At 48.1% G+C, this 25,654-nt stretch overlaps 1 protein-coding gene across 3 annotated transcripts in view; it reads left to right on the top strand.

The window, feature by feature from the left end:
- Positions 1–25,654, top strand: part of LRBA (LPS responsive beige-like anchor protein) — a 2,426,603-nt gene that overhangs the window by 156,405 nt on the left and 2,244,544 nt on the right. For all 3 annotated transcript variants that reach the window (XM_085641653.1, XM_085641654.1, XM_085641652.1), the window contains exon 3: positions 9,416–9,647. In XM_085641653.1, the coding sequence (XP_085497779.1) occupies positions 9,416–9,647 (232 nt within the window). The remainder of the gene's footprint in view (positions 1–9,415; positions 9,648–25,654) is intronic.

Raw genomic sequence — 25,654 nt, 5'->3', positions numbered from 1 at the left:
TATGTTCAGGGAAGAGTACTTTTTAAATGTTCTAACTCGGTGTGAAGATATCATCAAAAAATTGGTACAGCTTCCTTGTAAATATTAAAGACCACTAAATGCATTCTGGGCAAGTAACATAAACTGTATACCAAAGTCTTGGGTCCTACCGCCTATATCTTTTCAAGGATTCACTAAGCTTCTCTTTCAATAACGTTTAATCAGTATTGATTAAGGAAGCTTATTTCACTCTATAACTGTTTGCCCATAGTGGACAAGTGTGGCTCAATGGTTAGAGCGGCAGACCCTGATGCAGAGGTCTGTCCCGGGACCAGGGTTGAATTCCCGCCTTGGCGGGTCTTGGGCTCAATTTCCTCGGACCCGTTATTTCTCGCCTTGGTGCCTATTCTAATCATGGGTCCCACTCTGCAACTCTGGGCAATAGCTTGCTTAATCTCCACAACGGCCTCAACAGCGCTGGGATGCCTTGGGGGTACCCAGGAGTGGACATTTCACAGGGAAAAGCCAGGAAGGGTACCACAGCGGTATGAGTACAGCACCAGGACACCCTAGGGTAGCAGTGCGCTATACAAGTACAACACATTTACATTTACATATAGTATTTCCAAATATGATTCCTTTGACAGTGGTGGTTGCATGTCAAAATATAATATATTGTCCTACAGAAATATTGTAGTCTAAATGTAAAGAACGAAAATATTGTGAAAGTAAGTATAGATTTATTATCCTTCGCTCCAAATTCACATACCATGACATTTTTATATGTATTATCAAAGGTACGTGTGTGGTGGCAATTATGCTCACTAAACTTATGGTCACGTGTAAATACTTACTGCCCAATGTTTTGGTATTTGATATTTAGGCCAGAGTAGTTTCATGGCTTAATATTTTGTCAACGATATTCTGTTGGCATACCGACTGGTTGGACTTTTATCCTTCAAGCATTACTGAGCGGCTAAAACAGGCATGTATAATTGGTTATACTCCCTTAAATTAGGTTATATTAAGATATGTTAATTACAGCATGTAAAACTTGTACGCCTGCGGTATCAAGTGCTATATAATAAAATATCTAATAGCACTTGATAGGTACCACTTAAAGTTTTTAAATATAATAAAATCTACTGGTCATTTTTAGAAGGACAGCAACAGACCCTTGGTGGATTTTCATCATAACTGAATTATTTAATCCTAATAATATGTATTTTTTAAAGAAATTCTTAACCTCTTCTGTGCCCATGACGAGATGGTCTCGTCATGGAGCACAGTCGCGCTGTGCCCATGACGAGACTATCTCGTCATGAAACCCACCCACTAGGGAAGCGCCAGGCACAGGAGGGGGAAAAGGCCTGGCACCCAAGGGGTTAAACTGCTTCTTCTTCAAACCATTTTGAATGCCCTTTTCCTTCAGAGCACTCAAAACCGAACATAAAATAGATTGTTTGCCAATTAGGCCTACTCTAAAACAAAGGTTAAAGTGATGTTCTAGTTAGGTGAAAACATAACGTTTTAAACTTCAAAAACCAATGAAATTCACCAGTTATAGTTAACTAAAGTAATTATAACTCACACATGAGTGTTGTAATAGGTCATCAGCAGTGCATGATCTGACTGCCTTTATTTCTCTTTTTCATTTTTACAGCAGACCCACTGTTCCTCTGCAGTAACATTGAACAAAATGCATATTTGGCCCCACAGGTGGTCCCCACCAGGCCAAAGGGGCCAGGCTATCCCTACCATACATCTCTAATGTTTTTTAATTTGTTTTTTTTTAGTACAGGGGGCATGGTCCCCTCATCCTAAAATGGCTACCGCAGCATCTTTGTTGATGTTAATGGCAGCCAATCAGATTTTATCTTTAGATCTGTGGATCCTCTGTCTCTCTATAAATACAAACATTTTGAACCTTTAATTTCTCAAACATTACTGAACAGATTTACACCAAATCACATAATGCATGTTTACTGGTTAAAGATCACGATGTGTGCCGCGATGTGGAATATTGCATGGGGAAAACACGTTTTGAGGACCTAAAAATCAATTTCCTATGGAAAGCACGTCCTAACTATAACTACACAGTGGCCACTGTGTGAAATAAATAGTTAGTTAGCTCTTACTACTGGATCACTGACCTAGTGAAGCAGGCAAGCATTAGAAAATAGCATACCAGCTCAGGAATTACGAGTATATCTTTAAACCTATATGTACCTTAAACGTGGATACCTGCATCTAGGTCAACACACTATTGCATTGTTTCCCAACCTGTGGCTCAGGACCCACTAGTGGGTCACCAGCCAGTTTTTGGCAGATCACAAAAGTCAAAGCAATAAAAAAAAAAATGCAAATTGGTGTTTACAAACTCCTCTCACTTTGCAGTCAGAGATCATGAAGTGAATTAGATGACAGTCTTGCTGGAGTACAGGGAGTTGACAGTAAAGGCTGTAAAATGTTATTTTATTGTAACACGCACAAATGTAAATACCTTAAAAAGAGCTGTGCACATTTAGCAGTTAGAAAACAAAAATTGAAGCCAGTTTGTCTTTTATAATTCTGAATTGTAATATGAAGAAATATTTTAATAGCATCAAAATAAATCAAGACACTTTACTTGGTGATGCTCAAATGATAAATATTCACTGATACCTGATTTCCAGAACATCATTTGCGTGCAATATAGTTCTATCAGTAAAAATAAACGTCTGTGCAAATTTAGTGGCCATTTCAATGGAAAGTATGATGTCTGTAAATTACAGTGGGCTACCACACCATGCTTTAGTTACATTAAAAAATTGCCTTCCTCATGTCCATTAAAGCTTAGTGGGTCACAAAAGTTTGTCTTGCCATTGGGGATTTTGTCTGTTTTGCATGTAGCTGCGTTCTTCAAAGATGTTTACCTCGTGTCCCGTGATTAATTCATTCTGGCGAGGGGTGATGGCAGCAGTGTTAAAAGTGCTGGGGATAGAAGTACAGTTGGATGCCAAATGGCTCCTTTTGATGGTTCAGGGGTAGGAAGACTAGCCCTGACATAATAGACTTTGGCTGGCACTTGTGGCTGGAGTCGCAATACAAGATATTGCTAGGTCCGTCAGTGATGGAATGGGAGATCGACCTAGACTGGTGTCAACGAGCGGAGGAAGTAGTGTATAAAAGTAGGGGATGCCTAAAGAAATGGGAAAAAATATGGTCCCCCTGGCGAAGCTACAGAGGTGCCTAGAGAGGCCCAATGCCCCAGACACACTTATCCCGCACCGAAAGACAGTAAGCCTGCTATCATCCACTCCGCGCTTAGGTTCGAATTGGAAATGTAACATTATAATTGCTTTTAAGATGACTGCGATTATATGACCCCTCCAAGATGTAGCTTTGTTATTAATTCAACCTGGTTGTTCACATGTGTATATATATTCAGCTGTGTAATGTCTAATGAGTTGGTTTGATAAAAAGATTTCTAAATCTTTTGTAATGTCACTTATGCTAGCACGGTTTATGAATCCAAAGCCAGTTTCTGCCTAAATATGGCCCCATTGCATGTTGCTCTTTTTCGGAACAAGAGACTGGCTCAAAGGTAACAGTGATTATAATTCTAAGAAGCATAAGTCGAAAGCCGCCTGGTGACCTCTCAATAGCAATCTATGCAAACAAATTCATTACTTTAGATCCTGAAGTATCCTTATTATCTGATTCAATTATTTTACTTTTATGTTATAATGGCTGTTGTAGAGTGAAGACTCTAACCTGAGGGTTAAGCATAAGAGTAGTATTTCGCCAACTAGTAGGCACAGTGGTAGGGGGATACTTTGGAGTATAACCGCAGAAAGGATGGTAGCAGGTAGTGAAAAAATCAGAGTTTTGATAGGAATATGTTGGAAAAAGTTAATCAACAGTTCTTTACTGAAATCCTTTAGAAAAGGAAAACATCTTGGGTAAATGTGTAGGGCATGTCACATTCATTGTGCGGAGCTGCTGATTTTACAGCATTGATCTTGTTTGTTCGAACGAATACATTGGAACACACACAACAGGATTTTAGAGAAATTTGTGGCTGTAGAAGGTAGCAAGTGTAGTTAAACTTTAACTTTTTAACTTTCATTTCCCTTTATAGATCTGTAACTGTATGAGATAGTCTTTACTAGCGTAGGGGTGGAGTCTAGGAGGCCAGTTAGGATGTTGCCCCATCAATATGTGCTTAACAAATGACATGACAATTTTTGGAGGGATCAACGGCCCTGTAATCGGAGTTGGAACCAAACTGTTCAGAATGTTCTTTTTTTTTTTTTTTTTTTTTTTTTTGGAAAACCTTTATTTAACAGTATGTGCAGACAAATACGGGCCTACAACCCTCAGGCCGGCCTCGACAAAAAAGGGCACATCAGCAAGCAATTATACGATTCAGCAGCATATCAGTACAAGCACGAATAGACCAGATTACGTTATACACAGTTGTGCCGCCGAGCGCCAGGATGATGAGGTTTAAGTTTTATAAAGTTTTGAAATAAGTCCATAGCAACAGGTCTGAAAGGATCCGAATCAGAGCAATACAGTTAGGACTATAGTGGGCAACGATCATCAGAAGAGTCAGCAAGCATTATCCGTAAGGTAATCAATCGCACTCAATAAAATCAGGATAGAAAAGAAGCATATCACATGACGATCCCCAAGCACTACCCACAAGTTCCCAATCCTCCCCTCGACCCAAGAAATAAGAAAGGAAGGAACAAACGAGAAAGGTAAAGAGTAGAAAGGGAGAAGAGAAAGAGAGAAAAGAAAGAAAGAAAAAGGAGGCCCATAGGAAAAAAAAAAAAAACCAACAAGGAAATATACCCCCCACCCTACACGCATGCAGAGGCTACGGCCTACCCCCCCTAGCAGTGTGTCTGTCGCCCCAAAAGAGTACCCGAAATGTAGGAGAAGAGAAAGAGAAGAAAAAGAAAAAAAATATCACGGTTGATCAGAGGAGGGCCAAGGATCTATTCAATACAAGCAAAATCGTTACCCGCGGTCACCCAACCCCAGGCCCCGACCTAACACCCTGCTACATGTACCTCCAACAGTCACAAGTCCCAGTCCCAGCCATATACGTATCAATGTGCAACAAGAAAAACCCCCTTCCTCAGCCTTGGCCCCTTCGAATCTGCAGTCCAACAGAGTCCAATTGCAGTACAGCCAACCTGGACGGGATGGGCCACCATGGAGCCCGTTGCCGCAATCGAGGGGTAAGAGACAAGTCAAACTGGAGCGAAGCTCGATAGTAAAGGACCACAGAATGCGCCACTGCTATGCGGTGGCTAGCACAACAGGGAGCAGGACGATGCATAAATCCCAGAGTAGCGGCCGGCCGATGTACAGGAAGCAAGTCCAGGAGGACGCTCAGAGACGTGGCACCAATGGACAAAGGAGATGGGCAAAACGGCGGCTGAGGCACAAGCTCCGGCCATACCAAGGGAGCAGGATTGTCAGACTCCTCCAGGGCAGAGCCGAGGAGTACCGCAGCGGGCACTGGGACACGTCCCCCCGTCACCGCCACATACCTCAACTCGGGTGATCCACCGACAGTCGACTGAAGATGTGGCTTCACATGCCGCACTGGAGAATCATCACGGCCAGCTGAAAAAGTCCGATCAAACCGGTCCTCCAAACCAGTGGCAGAGTCGCGAAAGGCCAACCACAGGTCCTCCAGTGCTGCCAGGATGTCGCGAAGCCCCAGCGGTGGATCAAGAATGGAGGGTGCTGTTGCGTCCGCCATCTTAGGCAAGCAACCATCGAGCGCCCCGGGAAGCAATCCCCCTTCACCAACCATCAGTATCTGGAAGGTGATAAGCTCTCTGCGGGGCCCCGGTGGTGCAGGAAACGTGGAGGCAGCCGGTCGTGGAAGGCTTCAAGGACAGGGGAATCTGTGGTGCAGGGAAACCCACCGGCGAGACCAGGGCTTCCGATGCGGAAGATGGCGTCCGCTGCTGTAGGCTGCAACAAAGAAGCGATCCCGGCCCTCTCCCAGCTGGGCCGGGATACAGTATACGGGAGCTGGATACAATGTTGCGAGCGGGGCGCGCTGGGCAGCCGAGCATGAAAAAAGGCTGCTGTGAGAATCCCAGCGCCGCGCTCCAGGTCCGGTGTACCGGCTCCTCCCTCTCCACGGCGGCCGCTGCTATCGTTGTCGCCGCCGGCCGTCCCCACTAAACAATGGCCCGGCTGCGACCGCTTGGAAGGCCGGAATGGAAACCGGGGCCCAACTCCGCCGGGGCAGCTCCGTTTTCGACCGGAGTCAAAGTATCGTGGTCAGGGACGTGGCGCAGGTCAGCGTAGGGCTCGGAGGCGCAGGATTCTTGCCAGGATATCGACGAAGGGCGAAAGGGTCGGCGGAGCCGAAGAGCTAGGCGGCCATCTCGGCTACAGGCTAGGCTCCTCCTCCCTGTTCAGAATGTTCTTAACATTGTCCTTGAAAGCCAGGATGGGTGTCATGTGAAATGTTTTGTTCACAGAGGTGTATATCTACATCTTCATGTTATTGTGCCTAGCCTTTAGGTTGGAGTTTGTTGTAATTTATTATTAGTCAAATAATTTTAGTTCGGTTGACCGAGTTAAGCATAGGAAATGCTAAAATGACTGCAGTATATGCAGGATCTAAGTTTATTTATGCTGGCGACCAACAATAAAGAAGTTTGATTGTTTTCTCTGCATATTGGTAGAGTGCAGTGTCTCGTTGGCTGTAGGGTTTTTATGTGGGATTTTGAAACTTGTGACTATTGAGCCCCGTGGGACAATGCAAATCGGAGCTAGAGGTGGAGATCTGGATAAGTACGTTTAAAGAAATATTTATGGTAGATTTGTAGAATGCAAGACCATTCACAAATGTCTTTGTGATGTCCAAACGCTATTGAAGATGTTTTACAGAAAGCAAATTTGGGCAATGTGACAAAAGTTATGATAAGAGTCAATTTGGAGTTATTGGAGGAATGGAATAATTTAATTGTATTTCAGAGGGCCTGAGAAGATGCTGTTATAGCTAGAGAAATATTATTTAAGTGAGCAAAGAGTTCAACGGCATCTAATAGAGGGTAGAGGATTGGAGAGGGCAGCAGTGTCACCCTATGTTATAGCCTTCATGGAGTTTGACTTTAGCTAGTCATTGGCTTGTTAGAGGCCAGGAGAAGTGCTAGAGGAAAGGCATAAATGGGAATATGAGGGTTTTCAATTTGTAAGTTTGAGGTGTTGGCATGATTGTTACATTTTTGTTGAATCATTAGCTTACTTTTCAACAGGGGTGTGTGAGAGGAGAAGGTTAAAGAGTTGTAGCAATACCTAACTGCCTGCCTATCATTATTGTCCCGATAAAATGAAATTAAAGATGATGGCAAAACCAGTGCTTATGGTGGCCAGGAGGGAAGTACGAGAGTTGGAATGTGACTCGTTGGCTGGGTGTAAGGGTTAGTCCTAAAGGCATTAAAGGGATGTCTGATTGTGACCAACTCAGGGCTCTGCTTGAAGTCCACTATGCCACAGCTCGGCAAATGTATTTCACCATCTAGGTTGACGGGGTTAAACACGTTTTTTGTGTGTAAGGCTTTTCATGATCTGTAAGAAGTCTATAAGAGTTCTAACTTATGCAGACTGTGCAGCATAAACGTTCTGCATTATTTGATGGTACATTGTGCCTTTAAAAGGAATTCCATTTAATATCCACAAATTTAGCCAGAGAACCAGGCTCACGGCAGACCGCTTTAGCATGTTATGTACTGTAATAGAACAGATATTTGAAGTTTGGGGTCTAACCCCCCCACCCTAAGCCCCCCAAAACTCATTAGCAAATCCAGAGAACATGCAGTGGCCCATTTATGCATCTGTGATAAAGTCTATTTTTGTATGGGGGTGCTCTACTGGCTGGAGAGGGAATTTTCATAATGCTGTCCTCCCTGTCTGGAGAGGGAATTTTCTATACGGATTTGCACCAAGTCATACTCCACCTGCACAGAAAGTAGTTTTTGGGTCTAGTGGAGATGGCTTAAGGTCTGCACTACTTATTTCTCCCAGGGAATACATTTTATCAATGACCAAAACTAGATGATCAGAGCAATCTCCCCCCCCCCCCCCCAATTCAGTGGGTTTCAGCGCTTAATGGCAAGACATGCCCACCTAAATGTTTAAATGTTTTGAGGTAGCACCTGCGGAGTATTCAGGCCCTCAAGTAGACCACAATTTAAAACAAATGGATTCAATGTTAATTAGGGCTGACAACATGTGTCCAACCTCTAACCTAGTGTGATTTTTGATTCTCATCTCCTTTATAGCAAGCTCTGCCATGAAAGTAAATAGACTTACTGAAACTAATTTATCCTGATTTTTTGTTTTAGTAGATAGTGAGGTGGCCAGCAGGTGTTTTAAGGGTGTGCTTTATGTTCACCCACTAAAGAACTACACCCGCTTAGCGATGTCAGTGTTGCCTTCAAAGGCTTAGTCCACAAAACATTTGTTTATTACTAGAACAGGCAAACTAGTTGCATGGAAAAGAAACATTGTTACTGTTCACATAGTTGGCAAGTTCCATGCCCTGCCTGAAGAATCCAGGACCAGGTAATTATAAGAGTCCATGTGCCATTTTTCCTACTGTGGTCTCCGAGGACCTTCATCAATCAAGTAATCTGTTTACCACATTCCACCATCACCCCACAAGAGTGAAGACTGAAAGGACTTGGAACATTTCTAATGTTCAAAGAGCTCTGCATGTTTTACCTTGAAGGATTAAACTATTTCCATTGGTATTCTGAAAGATTCATTATATTTGCCTGGCTCTGAGACTTGTGCACAGTTGATAATTATCATATTCAAATTATTCCTTCCTCAGTGGGCAACTGCAATCACAAATCAGAGTCTTGGCCTGATGTGGGACATTGCAGCCACCCGGGCAACTCCTTGTAGTTTTTGTAAGCTTCATTTGATGTTATCTTCGTTTGGTCAGGTAGGGCTGAAAAAATGCTTTGGTCTACACCTTCTTAAACATGGTTTCCACTTCCATTGCTAGCTTTTAATGCCTCCGATTTTTCACATTTGTATTAATAAAGGACGTTTAGGCTAAATTAAAGGCTCCGTCCTGAGTCTTTCAGACATATCTTTCACCCCCTATCTTCCCTCATTTGTTTTGGCCTAAATGGAGCTTTGTGAGTGGGAGTCACTATACCATCCTGGCTTCTAGCAACTTCTGTCTAAGCCCCTAATGTAGCAAGAGTCTAGTGCATTCCTACAGGAAGAGTCCCCTTCCATATTACTGAAGCACTAGGTGGACACATAATCCTTTACAGTGTAATCATTTTTCCTTTTGAGCTCTAGGCATGCAATGTTTTGTTAAGAGACTGAGCTATTTATTGCAGCAGGACGATGCTTTTGGGGTTGTCTCATCTTTTAACCTGTGTCTCTTTTACAGCTTGTAGGAGGCCAGTTTGACTTGGAGATGAACTTCATCATCCAGGAGGGTGAAAGTATTTCCTGTATGGTGGAACTGTTGGACAAATGTGATGTCACTTGCCAAGCGGAGATCTGGAGTATATTCACAGCCATTTTGAAAAAAAGCATTCGCAATCTCTTGGTGTGCACCGAAGTGGGACTTGTTGAGGAGGTGCTAAAAAGGATCGATAAAGCAGACAACATGATTGCTGGTAGGAGAAAACTAAACCATCCTGAAAAATACGGCTATGTTGTTTTCTTGTGGATGTTTGCATAGGGTTAGGCTCTAGTGTTCACCATGGATGAGACCTGAATTTAAAAAAATTGTTTACAAGATATATGCACTATATACTATCTTAGATACATGTTAATCTGTCAGTACAAAGGCAATCGTTGAAAGCTATCCCTTTGAAATTAGTTGTGGGGAAGTTTGTGAGCTTCTCAGACAAAAGGTTACTTAGTTGCTTATTATTATTAATTGTTACCTTTCGCTATCTATTGAATTTATTGACATGCATAAGAAGAGAATTATTGAACAAATGTACATTCACATAGTACCTTTGACACACACTCAATGATCTTTACAAGAAAAGATGTAGTGTTAACCGTGAAAAATTAAAAAATAACGATGGCAAAATGCTGAACATTATACATGAAGAATTTGGTGGGACGATAGAGAGCCACATATTGTCACCCTTTGACCCTGACCAATGCAGATATGTACGGTCATAGAGCTTTAGTGAAATATCAATATTGGAAATTGTGGCTTACTTGGGTCAGGTGTCTGCCTACAGTTGACTTTAATTCAAAAAGAGATTGCAGAGAAGTGAACATTCTTAACAGTTTAGCTCATGTAATCCTCTCTGATCAAATACTGATTGTGCTCAATGCCCTATTAAAGATTGTATATCCGTTCATATGCTGTACTGATGGGGTGCTCTCCCTGCGACTTCCTTTATAGAAAGCAATATACAAAATAAATATCATGCTACGAACACCCTCACTTTGCTGTAACAGGCTAAAAGAACATCTGTGGTTCTGTGATCCAAACTGCCAATCCTGCACCATGGGGTGGGTTGGGTGTTGGAGTATTTGTTTCGTTTTAGAGAGGGTATACTTTGGTATTTGTATAGTCCGAAATCTCTTATGTCCAGAAACCTGTAAACCGATTATAGCATAGGGAATCCATTTTCCCATTCATTATAGTGTAGGAGACTGTTGAATGAACCATTATTATGGAAAAGGTAATAAGTAACAACACTTTGAAATTTCCATAGCATAGAGATTTACTTAATCTGTGACCTTTCAGATTTACTTATTGTTTTGATTATTAAGTGCGCCACCGATTTTAGAAAAGTGCCATATTGCTGCCTCCAAGCAACTTCTGTATTACTGTTTAGTTGCCCCTGGTGTGTTAGGATGAACTATACAAGACTGGCACTATTTGTGTAAGTACCTTGATTCATGGCCCATAATACATGAAGTTGTGAATAAGCTGCATTTTGTATTTTCATGACAAAATCAGTGCCCAACTTTACAGATATGACATTACTGTAGTTCTTGGTATCCCCTATGCCTTAACATAGATAAACCAAAATGTGAGTGTGGCTAGCAGCCAACCAAGATGGTCACACCCTAAGTGAGCTCTGGTGAGCACCCGTTCAAAACCCTGAATATTCGTAAGAATTATCAGTCTACCACGTGACAAGTTGCTGTCGGGAGGTCCCGACATCGCGTTAACGTTTGGAAACCCAGTGTCTGCTCACTTCCACGGAACATGCGGAGGAGGTCGCCATAAGGAGGTGGGACCGAAGGAGTGAACAGGGCGCGGCAATTGAAGGCCTTATGATAGGCATGGGATCGAAGATCCCCAATCCCTTGCGAATGCGGGACCGGCCTGCGAAGCTGTGGAAGTGGCGAGCCACAAGTCGACCTACCCAAGGCTGGAGAAGAGGAAACGCTGCGGTGCGGCCGCTCCGAACAAGGTTAGAGGCGATGAGTGTAGGGCGGAGGCAAGATTGAAAAGCCGAGACCGGAAGGAGGCACTGACAGCGGTTGCGCTTCTGGGCTGGCTTCGGGCAAACTAAATCCAGCGATTCAGAGTATCGAGAAGCTGCCTCTCGTGCACGGCCAGACAGAGAAGACTGTACAGACGCTGTGAGGTCGCAAACGAAGGTAACAGAGTGGAAGTGCCTGTGGTACACACGGCCATCAATCAACTCAGCTCTAGGGCAATGTTGGCCTGTTGTCGCCAGGGAAGATAACATGGTGCTGGGCTGACAGCGAGGCAGTAGTTGTGGTGGCTCGGGCGGACACAAGACACAACCTGGGCGCAATGCACTGAACGCACAAACATTGTTGAAACACCCCATGTACGGAGCGTATTAACATCAGAGACCCTGCATCAGAGCTCAATTAGGGACACATAGTCAGCCAGTAACTTACGACCTCTACCGGTTGAGAAGTCAGGGAGGCGCAAGGTTGGCAGCAAGACATTTGTTGTGGGGGCCCAGATAGGCAAGAGATGCTTCTGAGGCTCAAGATGGTAGAGGCGCGACCACTGACGACACGCCATGTGCAACGAACACATTGCCCTACATCAGAGACCCTGCATTAAAAGTATCCCAAAAGACAAACAGACAGGCGGCAGCCTAAGACAAGGTAACTAACTGTCCCTTGGGACAGTGGGGTAGTGTACTAAGACCAAGGCGAGCGGCAGTTACCTCACCAGTTAGAGGTAGAAAAGGAAGCTGGCCAGTGTGGTACGAAGGGAGTGGCACCAGCTCACCTTACAGAAGGATGGCGAACCACAAAGGTGCAAAGATGGCGCACCAAAGAAAATTAGATAGATTTACCCACCTCAAGGTGTAGAGACACTGACGGAAGGGGGTGATGACCAGCGCCAGAAGCTGTTGACTTAGGAAAGAGGCCTCACACTGCAGGATATAATGACCGCACTCCAAGGAGTGCGCTCAGCACTTGAAACTAAAATCAATACTGTTGCCTCTGATCTAATGCTGATGCACGCCGACCTTCGAAACCTGGGGGACCGGGAAAATGCCACTGAAGACTTCATTACCACGCTCCAATCATTCACTAAAGAACTTGAGGCGCATGTGGAAAAGCTCCTAACTACAACGACTGCCCTGGGGGCAAGATTAGAGGACTACGAAGGGTGCACATGTAGAAATAATGTCTGGATTTTGGGGGTACCAAAGAGGGCGGAAGGCCTGTCAATGAACTTATTTGTTGAACAACTCATTACAAAATGTCTGCAGCCCTGGGGCCTCTTTAACTAGTTCTTGGTGGAACAGCCCAAAGAGTACCGGGGGACCCGCCACAACATGTCCCCCCCCCCCCCCCCCCCCACCTGACTCATACTGGCGATGATTTTTAATTTCAAAGACAGGAATGTAATATCACAGACTGCCCGCTCGGCCACTCCATTACACTACGACAACGCTACAATAACCTTTTTTCCGGATTTCATGGTTAAAGTCCAGAAGATGAGGTGCTCCTTCTTGGAAGTTAAAGAACGGCTTCGTGAGAAAGAACTGAGATACGCAATGCTGTTTTCCACCAAGCTCCGGGTGGAGGGGAAAACATGGTTCTTTGACTCCCCTGAGGATGCCTGGAAATGGCTGGATGGCTGGAGGAAGCCTGGAAACACCAGAAAGCACCCCCACCGACAAAAGTGAGAAGGAATGGTGACAACCGTGGAGACAACGGAATGGGGAGTCTACATCGGGCGGCAAAGGACCCTTTGATGGCTGACCTTCGTAGAATCTCTAACCTCCTCTGTTGAGAACTTATATAAGCTGGGACTGAGACAGTTTACAAAGGCCGCTAAATATGTTAGACAGATAGTAGATAATTGGTAGTCACAAAGGCTCCCGGGACAAATCGAGGGACTACTAGAGGAGGAGAATAGTCCAGACTGGAGCGACTCGTAGCCTCCGATGTGACCTAATGGAAAGCGGCGAGGTTGGTCTAATATCGTGCAGAAATCAACTAAACTGATACAAAGTGGTAAACTTGCTGCATGTTTAGGGGAAGGGGGCTCCAGTGGGTGGGAGGCCGTCCGGGTCATGCTCCTCAACATCAAGAAATGAGGGAAGGGGTACACAGGCACTCTGAAACGTTGGGTGGTGGGCATTTCTAAATCCACATTGCAGGGGAGCAGGGAGGAAGGAGGCGAGGGTAGTTTCCTTTGCGGGGTTATTAGGTTATGTAGATACATTACATGGTTAGTCATGACAGTAAAACACGATGCATGTCTCAAACACTTGAAAGTAGCAATACAGGACATCTGCCGGACTACTCCAGGGGAGTATGTACAAAATCCCTCTGCCCAATTGCCCCCGAGCAGGTTGCGGGGGGACTGTGGCTCCCACGGAATTGTTCTACCCTAGGTTGTATTTCCACACATTAAAGCTGCATGGTAAAATGAGTATGGAGAAATCCCCCTCAACCACTTCAAAGTCCTCTCTACAAATGTAAATGGATTTGGGGATAAAATCAAAAGAGGGTTGGGACTACAATACCTCAAGCAACAGGTGCCTGACATTGCCCTGCTACAGGAAACTCGCATACAAGGGTCTTCCTACAGTGCACTTAATAGATGGGGCTATAAACTAGTTGCTCATGCCGGCTATACAAGAGACTCAAGAGGTGTGGATATCTTATTGTGCAAGTCCTTTCCATTCATGATACTGAAAGTAACGCACGACCCACTCGGACGTTTTTTACGTTTTTGGGGCACTTTGACGGCAGACTCTTAAATATCATATCTCACTACATCCCCCATGATTACTTTCCCCCACACTTGCTGATCTAGGCTCACACATAGTCAACCTGCCTCAGGGAGAGTTGCTCATTGGAGGCAATTGTAATGCGGCCCCGAATGGAGAGATGGACCACTGGCCAGCCACACAGAGAGATATCCCAGGGAAGTCCCTGGTGGAGTTTCAGTTGGCAATCAGCGTAGTAGTTGTGTGGCGACTACACAATCCGTTAGCCCGACAGTATACCTTCCATTCCAGTGTTCACTGGAGTTTATCCCGCATAGACTATGTATTGGGTTTGGTAGACCAGCTATCAGTGTTTGGGGAAATGACCGACCTCCCCGAGGTATTACTGACCACCCTCCGCTTAGTGCATCCTACTGGGATGCGCCATCAACCAGGGAAAATCAAATGTCACTTAACCCATGGTGCCTTAAAATACCATCTATTAGGGAGGACCTATTGAAAACAACAATTAATTTGAAGAGAATAATGGGTCGGTAGAATTGCCCCAAATTTTATTGGAGGCCTGCAAAGCAGTTCAGGGAGTCTCTTTAATATCCGGTCATAAAAAAGAGAGGAGGAAACAGCTTACACTAGTGGAAGAGATTCTGGAACTAGAATCTGAACTACTGCTGTCGTACACCCCGGAGGCACGATACAGGCTACAAATTAAGCAGAATGAATATAGGGATCCAGCCGAGGAGAAAGCCAGAGCACAATACCGTGCGACCTTGCACCGACTATATGAAGTGGGTGACAAAGCAGGCAAGTTGCTGGCGTTGCTAAATAGAAGAGAACAAGCTTCTAGAGGTGTGTTCGCTATCACTCCAGAAAAGTGAGAACTAATTAGAGACCGGGGAATAGCAGACGCCTCTGCAACATACTATAGACAACTGTATACCCCATCTACACTTACTACCCAGGTGAAGGCCCAAGACCTGCTATCCACTCTTAATGTGCCCTCCTTCGAAGAGACAGATCGAGATAGTTTAGGACTAGAACTTCTAGAAAACGAAGTGCTGTAGGCCATCAGGGCATTGAAGGCTGGAAAAGCAATGGGCCCCAACGTCCTGCTGATTGAATTATACAAGGTAACAGCATCCACAACGGCCCTGTATCTATTCCGGATGTTTCAGGAAAGTGTGAAAGTGGGGACTCTGTCTGAAGATCAAAGACTGGCCAATATTGTGGTAATACAAAAGGACGGCAAACCACCAGATGACTGCGCATCATATATACCAATATCACTGTTTAATGAAGAAGTGAAGATCTTAGCGAAAGTACTGGCGAACCTCCTGGCTCCGCAGATGCATAAGTTGATTCACCCCTGCCAATCAGGCTTCATGCCGAGTAGAAACACTGCACTCAACCTAAGGCACCTCCATGGAGAGTTGGGAAGAGCCGAGAGTATTAGGAAGAGGCGGCTGTAATGTCACTAGACGCTAGAAAGGTGTTCAATATGATAGAATGGCTCTTTTTATTCACAGTCCTAGAGTGATTTGGATTCATGAATACATTTTTGGCATGGGTGCGACTCCTATACTCAGAACCCTTAGTGCAGGTGATGGTAAATGGGGGACGATCAACAGTTTTTAAACTACAGAGGGGAACTAGGCAGAGATACCCCCTGTCTCCATTGATATTTGCCCTGGTATTGGAACCGCTGGCGGTGTGGGTCTGGGGCGACCTGCTGATCAGAGGACTTAAATGGACAGTGGCTTGGAAAGATTGATTGCCCCTCTATGCAGACTATATTATCCTTTATATGGCCAGCCTTTTCTCTTCCCTGCACAGAGTGCTTCACATATTCACCTTGTACCAAAAATACTCCGGGTACACTATAATCTGGGATAAATCGTTGATGTACGTCCTCTGGGGCGTAAGTCCGAGTCTTCTCAGAACCTGTACAGCTTGTGTGGTGATGGAAGGATTTAAATACCTGGGAATTTATGTAACCAAAGACCCTGTGGTGTTCTATGATCACAAGTTAGATCCCCCACCACGTGGCCTACGGGAAGATGAGCGACATTGGAGAACTTTACCCCTGTTGCTATTAGGCAAGGCTTCCCTATATAAAATGATGGCACTTCCCTGATTTGTAAATATATTTTGCGAAACACACCATATCTGGTCCCACCTGAGCACTTTCGAGCAGTTGAAGCAGCGATACAGACACTCCTCTGGGATGAGGGAACTCCGCGGATAGCTTTGAAAAAATTGACAAAGAGTTGGTACGATGGAGGATTGCGCTTCTAGCTTTACAATACTACTGTTGGGCAGCGCAACTTATAGTGATTAACCAATGGGTCCATGTAGCCCAAGATGAGCCAGCCTATGGTATGGATGGCGAACGACCATCGCAACGCATGCGTCACATCGCGTGCGTTTACATTGCGTGCCTCCACATCGTATGCGACGTTATGACGCGTGCGTTCACTACGCACGACGTTACATCGCGGGTGCCATTACCTCACGGGCGCTTTTAGAACGCAGGCGCCGGCGGGGAGACAACGCTGGAACCACGACGAGAGACGGGTAAGGACGACGCTGTACTCGTAATGATTTAGGGTTTAGAGTAGTTGGTGGGGAGTGTAGTGGAGGGGACTGTTATAGGGTTTAGGGTAGTTTATGGGGAGTGTAGTGGAGAAGAGGGTTTTAGGCTTTAGGGCTTAGGGTTAATAGTATATGGTAGTGTTTTAGGCTTTAGGGTTAGTGCTTAGGGTTAATAGTAGTATATGGTAGTGTTTTAGGCTTTAGGGTTAGGGTTAGGGCTTAGGGTTAATGTTAGCGTATGGTACTGTTTTGCCTTTACTGTTTACGCCTTAGGGTTGAGGAAAGTGTCAGGGCATTGTACTGTGTTTGGGCGGGCCGTCAGGAAGAATTTTGTGGTGTGATAGAATGCGCAGTCTTTGTGAGCGTTGTAAAGGTCTTTTGCATGCATGTGAGGGCGCAGTGCGATGTAATGGTTTGTGTGGTGAATGCATGCGATGTAACGGTGCGTGTGATGTAAGGAATGCGATGTAATGGTGTGGTTTGTGTTTGTTTGCGTTGCATCATCATACATCCGGTATGGATAGACACAATATGAGACTGTGGGCTATCTTGGGGCCATCTATGACGGGAAACAGGAGACACCAGTGTATACCCTACCATCAACGACTGTCAAAATATGGCATATAGCATCAGCAGCGTTGGGGTGGAAAAATAAGATAAACTCTAGCCACGCCACTATGGGACTAGAGTCGCCTGGGACTGCTGGTGGGCCAACCAGGCTTTGATAAGTGGGACCTGATTGGTCTCTCCAGAGCTGGCGACCTATGGGTGGGGGGGAAGATTAGACCCTTTGCTGACCTTCAGAAAGATTACAAACTGGCCCCCGGGTAGACCTTCCGATACCTCCAGATACGACATGCATTGCAAAGAGCCATCGCAAGGGAAACAGAACTCCAAGCCTCTTCCCCCTTAGAAGATAGGCTCCTAGATGATTAATTAAACAAAGGCAATTTCAATAACCTACCGGAAAATATGAAAGGACTACCCCGAATCACTGAAGAGCGTGCGAGGAGTGGCAAGAAGCACTTGTTTCTCCACGTGAGGTGGCTACACGGTCCCGCTTTAGGCGGATCCAATTGAAACTACTCCATAGGACATTCTATACATGCACTACAATAGTTAAAATGAATAGACGTGACTCAGCACTATGTCCTAAGAACTGTGGCCAAGAAGGTAATGTTTTACATTTTCGGTGGGACTGCCCCAGGATAGGGGAATAATGGAGTAAGATTGTTGCACGCATGCAGACGTTCCATGGGAAGGAGATGGAGGCATCCCCTCAAGGGTGTTTATTAAATATCTGGGGAAAAACTGACCTAGTGGGAGAAAAACGATGGGCCACACTGGGCGTTATGGTAGCCAAACGCAACATAGCAAGCAAGTGGGTGGCTGGCTCTGAGCCTGTGTTTAATGACTGGGAAACCAACATGGACTGGTTTATGCAAGCAGCACGGGTGGTCTACTAGGGAAGAGGCTATCCGCACAAATAGACGAAGATCTGGGGAAGGTGGAACGAGGGAAGAAGGATGCTTTGCCTACCGGTCAGCAGCAATTCCCTATCCAGAGATGTATAACGGCAAATTATATCCACAACATGGTGGGGCCATACAAAAAGGGAAAGGGATAAACAAAGTAGTATATTTGGAAAAAAAAGAGGCATTGTGGCATCTGTTTATTGTTATTCTGGTGCCATGGTTACTAGAGAATGTATGTTGCAAGCTCTTCTATTGCTGCCTGGCTACGGTGGGCTGGAATGGCATGTTTTAAATAAGAAGAGGCTGTTGATGTACTGACATGCTCTGCCTGGATGGGGACCTTTTCTTTGAAGAATAAATCTAATATTCAGGTTGTTATCCAGCCTTGAGTCATCCTTTCCTTAGTACCTTGGATCCTTCACTGGCGTAGTCAGCAGGATGACAGACCTGAACAGTTTGTGAAGAAAAGATCCCAACAGCAAGATTTCTATCATACCCAACTTTTAACTAACAGGTCGTGAGTACATATTTTTATTTGACTTCTCACTCCTCTTAATGTCTACTCGAAGTGGAACTCATTGCGGTAAATGCGTTAGAGTCGCTTGTTATGAGCATTACTTTACAATTAGCCCTGCCTGTTTTCAGCGATGCTATGGACTCTGCATCAAAACTCAAACACTGCTGTCTAAGGTTTCATACCTTATTTACATTCTTCGTCTTCCGCATTTGTACCGTCCGTGTGCGTTGCTACGGACTCTACATTAAAACTCAGACACTGCTGTCCGTTGTGAAGAGATAATGGGAGTGTGGCTCGTTGGGTCGTCTTAGCCCCTCTGCTGTGCGCATAATTCTGCTGTGCGCATAATAACTGGCAAGAAGAAAGTTTGCCACTCTTCCTACTTATAATGTAAAGCAAATAACATTTGCGCTTACGTTCGTGTCAACTGGGCAGCGCATGTGTCCTCGGCGCGTGTCAATCAGACAGCATGTGTGTCAGCGCGTGAGTTTACCTCTTGGAGGATCCGACAGTGCATAATACATTACAACAAACAAATGATGGACGGAATGCTGACAATGCAGACATTCTCCCCCAGTCAAGAGATCTGGGTTAAATCCATTGTTCTTTTGCCCACTACGCCACCCCAGTTCAGACATGGCCATATGCAAATCAGTCTTGACCCTGTGCCTCATGGGAACAGTCCAGCCCGAACTGCCAAGCCAAGTCTTCCCTGGACCGGAATCAAGCATCCTAGGACCGGTTTCTGGCTATCAGCCGTCATCAGCCAGGATAGCTTGACTCCAGTGGCGTAGTGAGCACGGGACCCACGTCTGGGCATACCCATCCCACTTAGGGCGAAAAGCGTTACAACAAACAAATGATGGACGGAATGCTGACAATGCAGACATTCTCCCCCAGACGTGGGTCCCGTGCTCACTACGCCACTGGAGTCAAGCTATCCTGGCTGCTGACGGCTGATACACGTAGGCACAGGCGATAGCGCCATTATCATAGAGGCTTACATATCAGGAGCGTCCAGTCACATCCCTTTCGGTCTCTGTCTCGTGGGCCCTCGGGCCACTCGCCTCTACCCTGAGTGGGGCTGCAGGTGTATGTCCGGGACCAGCCTCTGGGTATGCCCTACTGGAGCGCGCAGTGAACGTCTCGCCGCTTGGGTGCCGTGCAATGTGAGTGAACCCCTGTAAGGGGTGTCGTAGAGGCTATAGGGTTGCAGCCATTAGCTAACCGTCAACTAACTGGGGACATAGTGCACCCCTTTTTCCCTAGTTCTATGTCGCACATCAGGAATACTTGTAGCTGTGCGCTTGAGAGCTGGACCATCGTGTGGGATAAAGTCGGGGTGGTCACGGATACGGAGGAGGGAAGGGGGTCAAGGGAGGCGGGAGCACCGATCATAGCCTATGAGGGACCTGGCGGTGGGACCTGTGGTGTCTGCCTCTGCGAGTCACCGGGTGCTTGGACTGCCTGCGCATTTCCCGGGGTGGGCTCCGGAGTCGTGGGCGCCCCCGGTGGGTCAATCAGTCTTGAACTCGCCACAGCCGCTGTTTCCTGCGCGAAAGCGGGCATTAACATGGCCCAGGGCATGGAGATCGGGTGTTTGCGCATCTCCCGGGCCTCCTCCGTTCTGAGTGTTGTTTCCTCCGCCTTGCCCCACTTCTTGACTGCTCCCACCCATGCCGCTAGAGGGGGCCCCCCCGGCGTCTTCCAATGCATAGCGATGCATCGTTTGGCTAGGAGCAACACCAGGAAAGCAAACCTCCACTCCACCCTCTGATGTTTATGTCGCCCATGAATACCCAGTGCACACACCTCCCATGTGTCCAGGTCCTGCAACCCCGTAATCGTTTTAAGGGCAGTGTGAATCGTGTGCCAGTAACTGTAAAGCGTCGGACAATCCCAAAACATGTGCTTAAACGAGGCAGCAGGCTCCAGGCACCTGGGGCAACCGAACACACCGTCAGGGAAATATTTCTGCAGCTTTTCGGGGGCGAGATACGCCCTGTGTAGTATATGCAACTGTATGTTGTTAAACCGGTAATTGCGGGACACTTTTTTAGTGTATTCCAGGGCCCTGGTCCACTCCCTGTCATGTAGAGGCCTTTGGAAGTCATCTTTCCAGTGTTCTCTAAGGGGCGCCAGCGTAGGACTCCGCAGGGTCCGTACCGCTTTGTAGATCCAAGTGACAAGATGGCGACCTGACCCCATGTGCAGTATCGCATGGATGACCGGGTGCGTGGGGGGCTCCGTATCGATCCCACGCCACTGCCTGCGGCAGTCCGTGAGAAGTTGCCTATGCCGTAGGAACTGCCCCCTGGGAAGCTCGAAGTCCCCGACCAGTGCATCGAAGTTCTGCAAGCTCTCCCCGGAGAACAGCATCCCCACCTCCGTCACAGCATGATCCGTCCACACCTGTATCATTTGCTCTGTGTAATACGCCCGACCCCTAGGGAGCCCCACCAACGGCAGCAGCGGAGAGTACAGGGGAGTATCCCGACTAAGTCGGTGAACACGCGCCAAGCAGGCACGCGCTGTCATGACCTGGAGGGGCCGGGATAGCGGCGGTGCTGCACCCGGCAGCAGCATGCGATGGACAGCTGGGGTTTGAATCTGCCCCGTCTCAGTGATCAGCTCCTCTTGTGCCCGGCCTGCTGTCCAACGCGACACCCATTGTAATTGGGCGGCAAGGAAATACGCCTCAAAGGAGGGAGCCGCCAACCCTCCCTGGTCAAGGGGTAATTGCAGTTTTGCCAGAGCTATACGCCGGCGGCCGTTGCCCCATATGAGGGTCCCAAGCAGATTATCCAGCTCACGGAACAGGGATCGCGGGGGAACCACCGGAAGATTGGAGAAGAGGTAAAGCAGGCGCGGGACCAGGATCATTTTCGCGACGGCTATCTTTCCCGTGACAGCCAAGTGGAGACCTTTCCAGAAATGGACCAAGGATCGGATGCTGCCCATCAGTGTGTGGTGATTCCCCTCATAGATATCTTGCGGCGTATGATATAGCTTAACGCCGAGATATCGAACCGCTTGAGGACTCCACGAGATATCAACGTCTCCTATTCGTATCGGACCCTGGGGCATGACTTGTGTTAAGGGATAGACCGTGGACTTGGCCCAATTCACCCTAAGGCCCGTCACCTCCGCAAAATCATGCAGGATGCGTGATATAGGGGTCAAGTCGATCGTAATGTCCCAGACATATGAGTACGTCATCAGCGTACAGTGATACTGCGTGGGTAGAATCGCCTATCGGGATGCCCCACTCCACGCCCGCCCTACGCAACAGGGTCGCCAGCGGCTCCATCTCCAACGCGAATAGTAGGGAGGAGAGAGGACATCCCTGCCAGGTACCACGCCGGATCGGGAAGGAGTCCGAAATGAGGGGGCCTATACGTGCTCTAGAACTGGGCGAGGGGTAGCTGAGCCGAATGTAGGCCTGGAGGTTGGGCCATAAGCCCATGTGTTGCAGGACCTGAAACCTATAGGCCCAGGAGAGTGTGTCAAACGCTTTTTCGAGGTCCAGCACCAGACACGCTGCCCAGGGGAACTGTTCCCGCACCTGGTTCTGCACGTGGAACAACCGTCGGATGTTAGAAGAGGTGTGCCTACCAGGCACGATTCCACTCTGATCTGGGTGGACAAGCCGTGGGAGGATCGTGGTGTACCTGTCCGCCAGGGCCTTCCCGTAGATTTTGTAATCCGCTGACAAAAGAGTTATGGGTCGGTAGGAGCCTAGCTGATGCGGGTCTCTATCCGGTTTAAGGAGGGATACTATAACGGATTCGCGCATGGAGTGCGGTAGGACCCCCGCGTCTAGAGCTGCCTGGAACTGCAATTCTAGTTGAGGGACTAACTGGGACGCAAAAGTCTGGTAAAATTCAAGTGGGAAGCCATCTAGGCCGGGGGCCTTGTGAGTGGCTAGCCCCTTCATAGCGTGCCGAATCTCGGCCGCCTTGAGAGGGCGATCTAGGTCTAGACGTGTATCACGGTCTATGCGGGGAAGCCGAATACGATTCAGGAATTCAGCCAGGACTCCATCCGACACCGGGGGATGGGGGCTAGTGTACAAGTGCGTGTAATGCTCTTGGAAGGCCTTGAGTATCTGACCCTGCGAATACACCAAGGTGCCCTGGGCGTCACGAATGGCCGTGATGGTCGGAAGGCTCGAATCCTGCTTTATGAGCCACGCCAATAGTGTGCCCGCGCGGTCGCCTTCTGTGTGGGCCCTAGCAGCGTATGCCGCGAAATTAAACCGGCGCATGCTTGCCAACGCTGCGGAGTACGCAGTCTCGACACTAGCTATCGCTGCTGGTGGGGCTTTAGCTGGGTCCGTCTCCTTAGTAAGCGCGGCCAGTGCCCCTTCCGCCCGCTGAATGTCCCCCTCCAGAACCCGCCGGACCCCCGCAATATGACGAATGCAATTACCACGCATTACAACCTTAAAAGCATTCCATTCCGACGCTCGCGTACTGGCCGTGCCGGCGTTCTCCCTGAAATAATGACTTATGTGATCCGCCAAGGTTTGTCGGAAGACCGGGTCTTCAAGACTGTCCCGAGGGAGGCGCCAAGCAGGGACGGGGGGGATGCGGCGGGCGCCATTGCAGTGTTATCGTGTGGGCGTCATGGTCTGATATAGTTCTACCTAAGTAGTCAGCGTCTAGAACGGTAGAGAGGATGGTGGGGGAACAAAGGAAACAGTCCAGACGCACTCTAAGATTATGCGGTCTGGAGTGGAACGAGTAAAGTTTAACGATGGGGTTCCGAGTCCGCCAAGCATCCACCAGAGACCAATGGCGCATCCAGGTTGTGAACCGTTTTGCCTGCGTTACAATGGGGGAGGTGGGGAGGGGCGGGTGGGATCTGTCTAAGGTTATGTCTTGTACGCAATTGTAATCGCCCCCCAAGATCCACGGCACCTGTGTGTATGTGCTTAAGGGGTTGGATAGCGTGTCCCAGAATTTGGATTGATCGATGTTCGACCCATAGATGCTGCCTAGTAATACCGCCTGGCCGTCTAACCGACCGAGTAATAGTACATAGCGACCCTCCGGATCTATTACGTGTGACAATTCCTGAAAAGGGACTCCCGGGCGCACCCATATGAGGGCACCGCGGGCGAATGCGGAATAAGTTGTGGCATAAAGGGTCCCCCGCCAGCGTCTACGCAATTTCGTCACCTCCCCCGCCGTTAGGTGTGTCTCCTGCAGGAATGCAATTTGTGCCTGGTGACGCTTGATGTATGCGTATATGGAGTATCGCTTGCGCGCCGTATGCATACCTTGCACATTCAGTGTAAGAATTGTGGTTTTACCGGCTTGTGCCATCAGTGCATGTGTCTAGTGCGCGTCGCAGGACGAGTCAGTCGGGTGCCCCAGGGGCCCCCGGCTTCAATCCATCCGTCCCACCCCCGCGGGTCCAGCGCATCAGCGCAGCAGTTCAGCGTCTTGTGGGTAGGGACATAGTGCAGAAGGTGTGCGTGGGAAGGGAAGGGGAAACTAGGGTGAGGCGAATGCAACTTGCCCCAACGCGGGGGACATATCGGCAAGCACGATACGTCCAAACTGACTCCCGAATTGCATGAGAGCATGAACCTATTAGTGAAGGGGGGTCGGCTGGCGTCTGCTGAGGGCTCTACGTGCGGGCTATGCGCGGTATCTATGGCTAACCGCTGGGCAATTTAAGCGCTTCTGGGGACGAACGTGCCAGAGGCAGCGGGTGGGACGCTAGGAGCACTGGGCCGGCAAATGTACGGGGTGGGGAGTATCACCCCATTCTGTGGATGTGCGGCCCGCTATAAGGAGCCAGTCATATCAGGTCGTCCGCCGTTCGCGGGGTGACTGAAGGCAGAGCCCCCGAGTCCACTCCGGACTGTGTCGCCTCACTGTCCTCCTCCTCCTCCTCTGACGTGAAGACATGGGGGGCACGCTCCAAGTCCGTTGCCGGGGAAGTCGGGCAAAGGCCCGCTGTCGCTTTTAGGGCCTGGCGCCGTTCCTGGACGATCTGCTCCAAGTCCGGTGACCCCAAAGTGTGTGACGGCCCCCCGGGAGTACCTGGGTGGTGTCGTCTCCGTGAGCGCTGCCTCCTGGGTCCCCCCGCGTTCGCTCGTTGTTCCTGAGGGCGCCCAGTCCGCCGGCTCACAGTACAGTTCTGGTCTGCCCAGTCGTGCGCCTCCTCAGGTGTTGTAAAGAAGTGGGTGACACCGCCGTGGATGATCTTCAGGCGAGCCGGGAATAGGAGAGAGTACTGTATTTTGTCTTCCCTAAGGCGCCGTTTCACCTCCAGAAAGGACGCCCTTTGGCGTTGGACTGCACGCGAGTAGTCGGGAAAGATCATGACAGTTTTATTCTCGATGCGTAGCGGGCCTGCCTGCCGGGCCGCTCGAAGTACCGCATCACGGTCCCTGAAGTGGAGGAATTTGGCCAGCATCGGGCGAGGTGGGGCTCCCGGCTGTGGTCGGCGAGCCGGGACGCGGTGCGCCCTCTCAACAGAGAAGTAGGCTGTGCGATCGTCACCAGGGGTGAACGATTTAGTCCAGGTCTCAACGTACTCCACCGCATCTGCTCGTTCAATTCCCTCCGGCAGCCCGAGGACGCGAATGTTGCAGCGTCGAACGCCCCTCCAGGACATCGACGCGTTCTTCCATGGTGGACATGCGACCCCTCAAAGCGTGCATCGAGTCCCGGTGTGTGTCCACCATAGGTTGGATGTCGGCGACCGCTTTTGCGTTGTCCGTGACTCTATCCGCTAGTTTACGGTGGTCATCACGGAGGAGACCGACGTCCGTAGCTAGGGTGCCCAGCTGCTGCTCCAAGGAAAGTCGTGACTGCTCAATCGCCGCCAGGACCTGATCCAGTTTGGTCGACCAGGATGGCTCCCCATTC

Source organism: Triturus cristatus, chromosome 2_2, assembly GCF_964204655.1.
Source record: "Triturus cristatus chromosome 2_2, aTriCri1.1, whole genome shotgun sequence".
Lineage (NCBI taxonomy): Eukaryota > Metazoa > Chordata > Amphibia > Caudata > Salamandridae > Triturus > Triturus cristatus.
The sequence above is the reverse complement of the archived record's forward strand: the minus strand, read 5'-3'. Positions and strand labels throughout refer to the sequence as shown.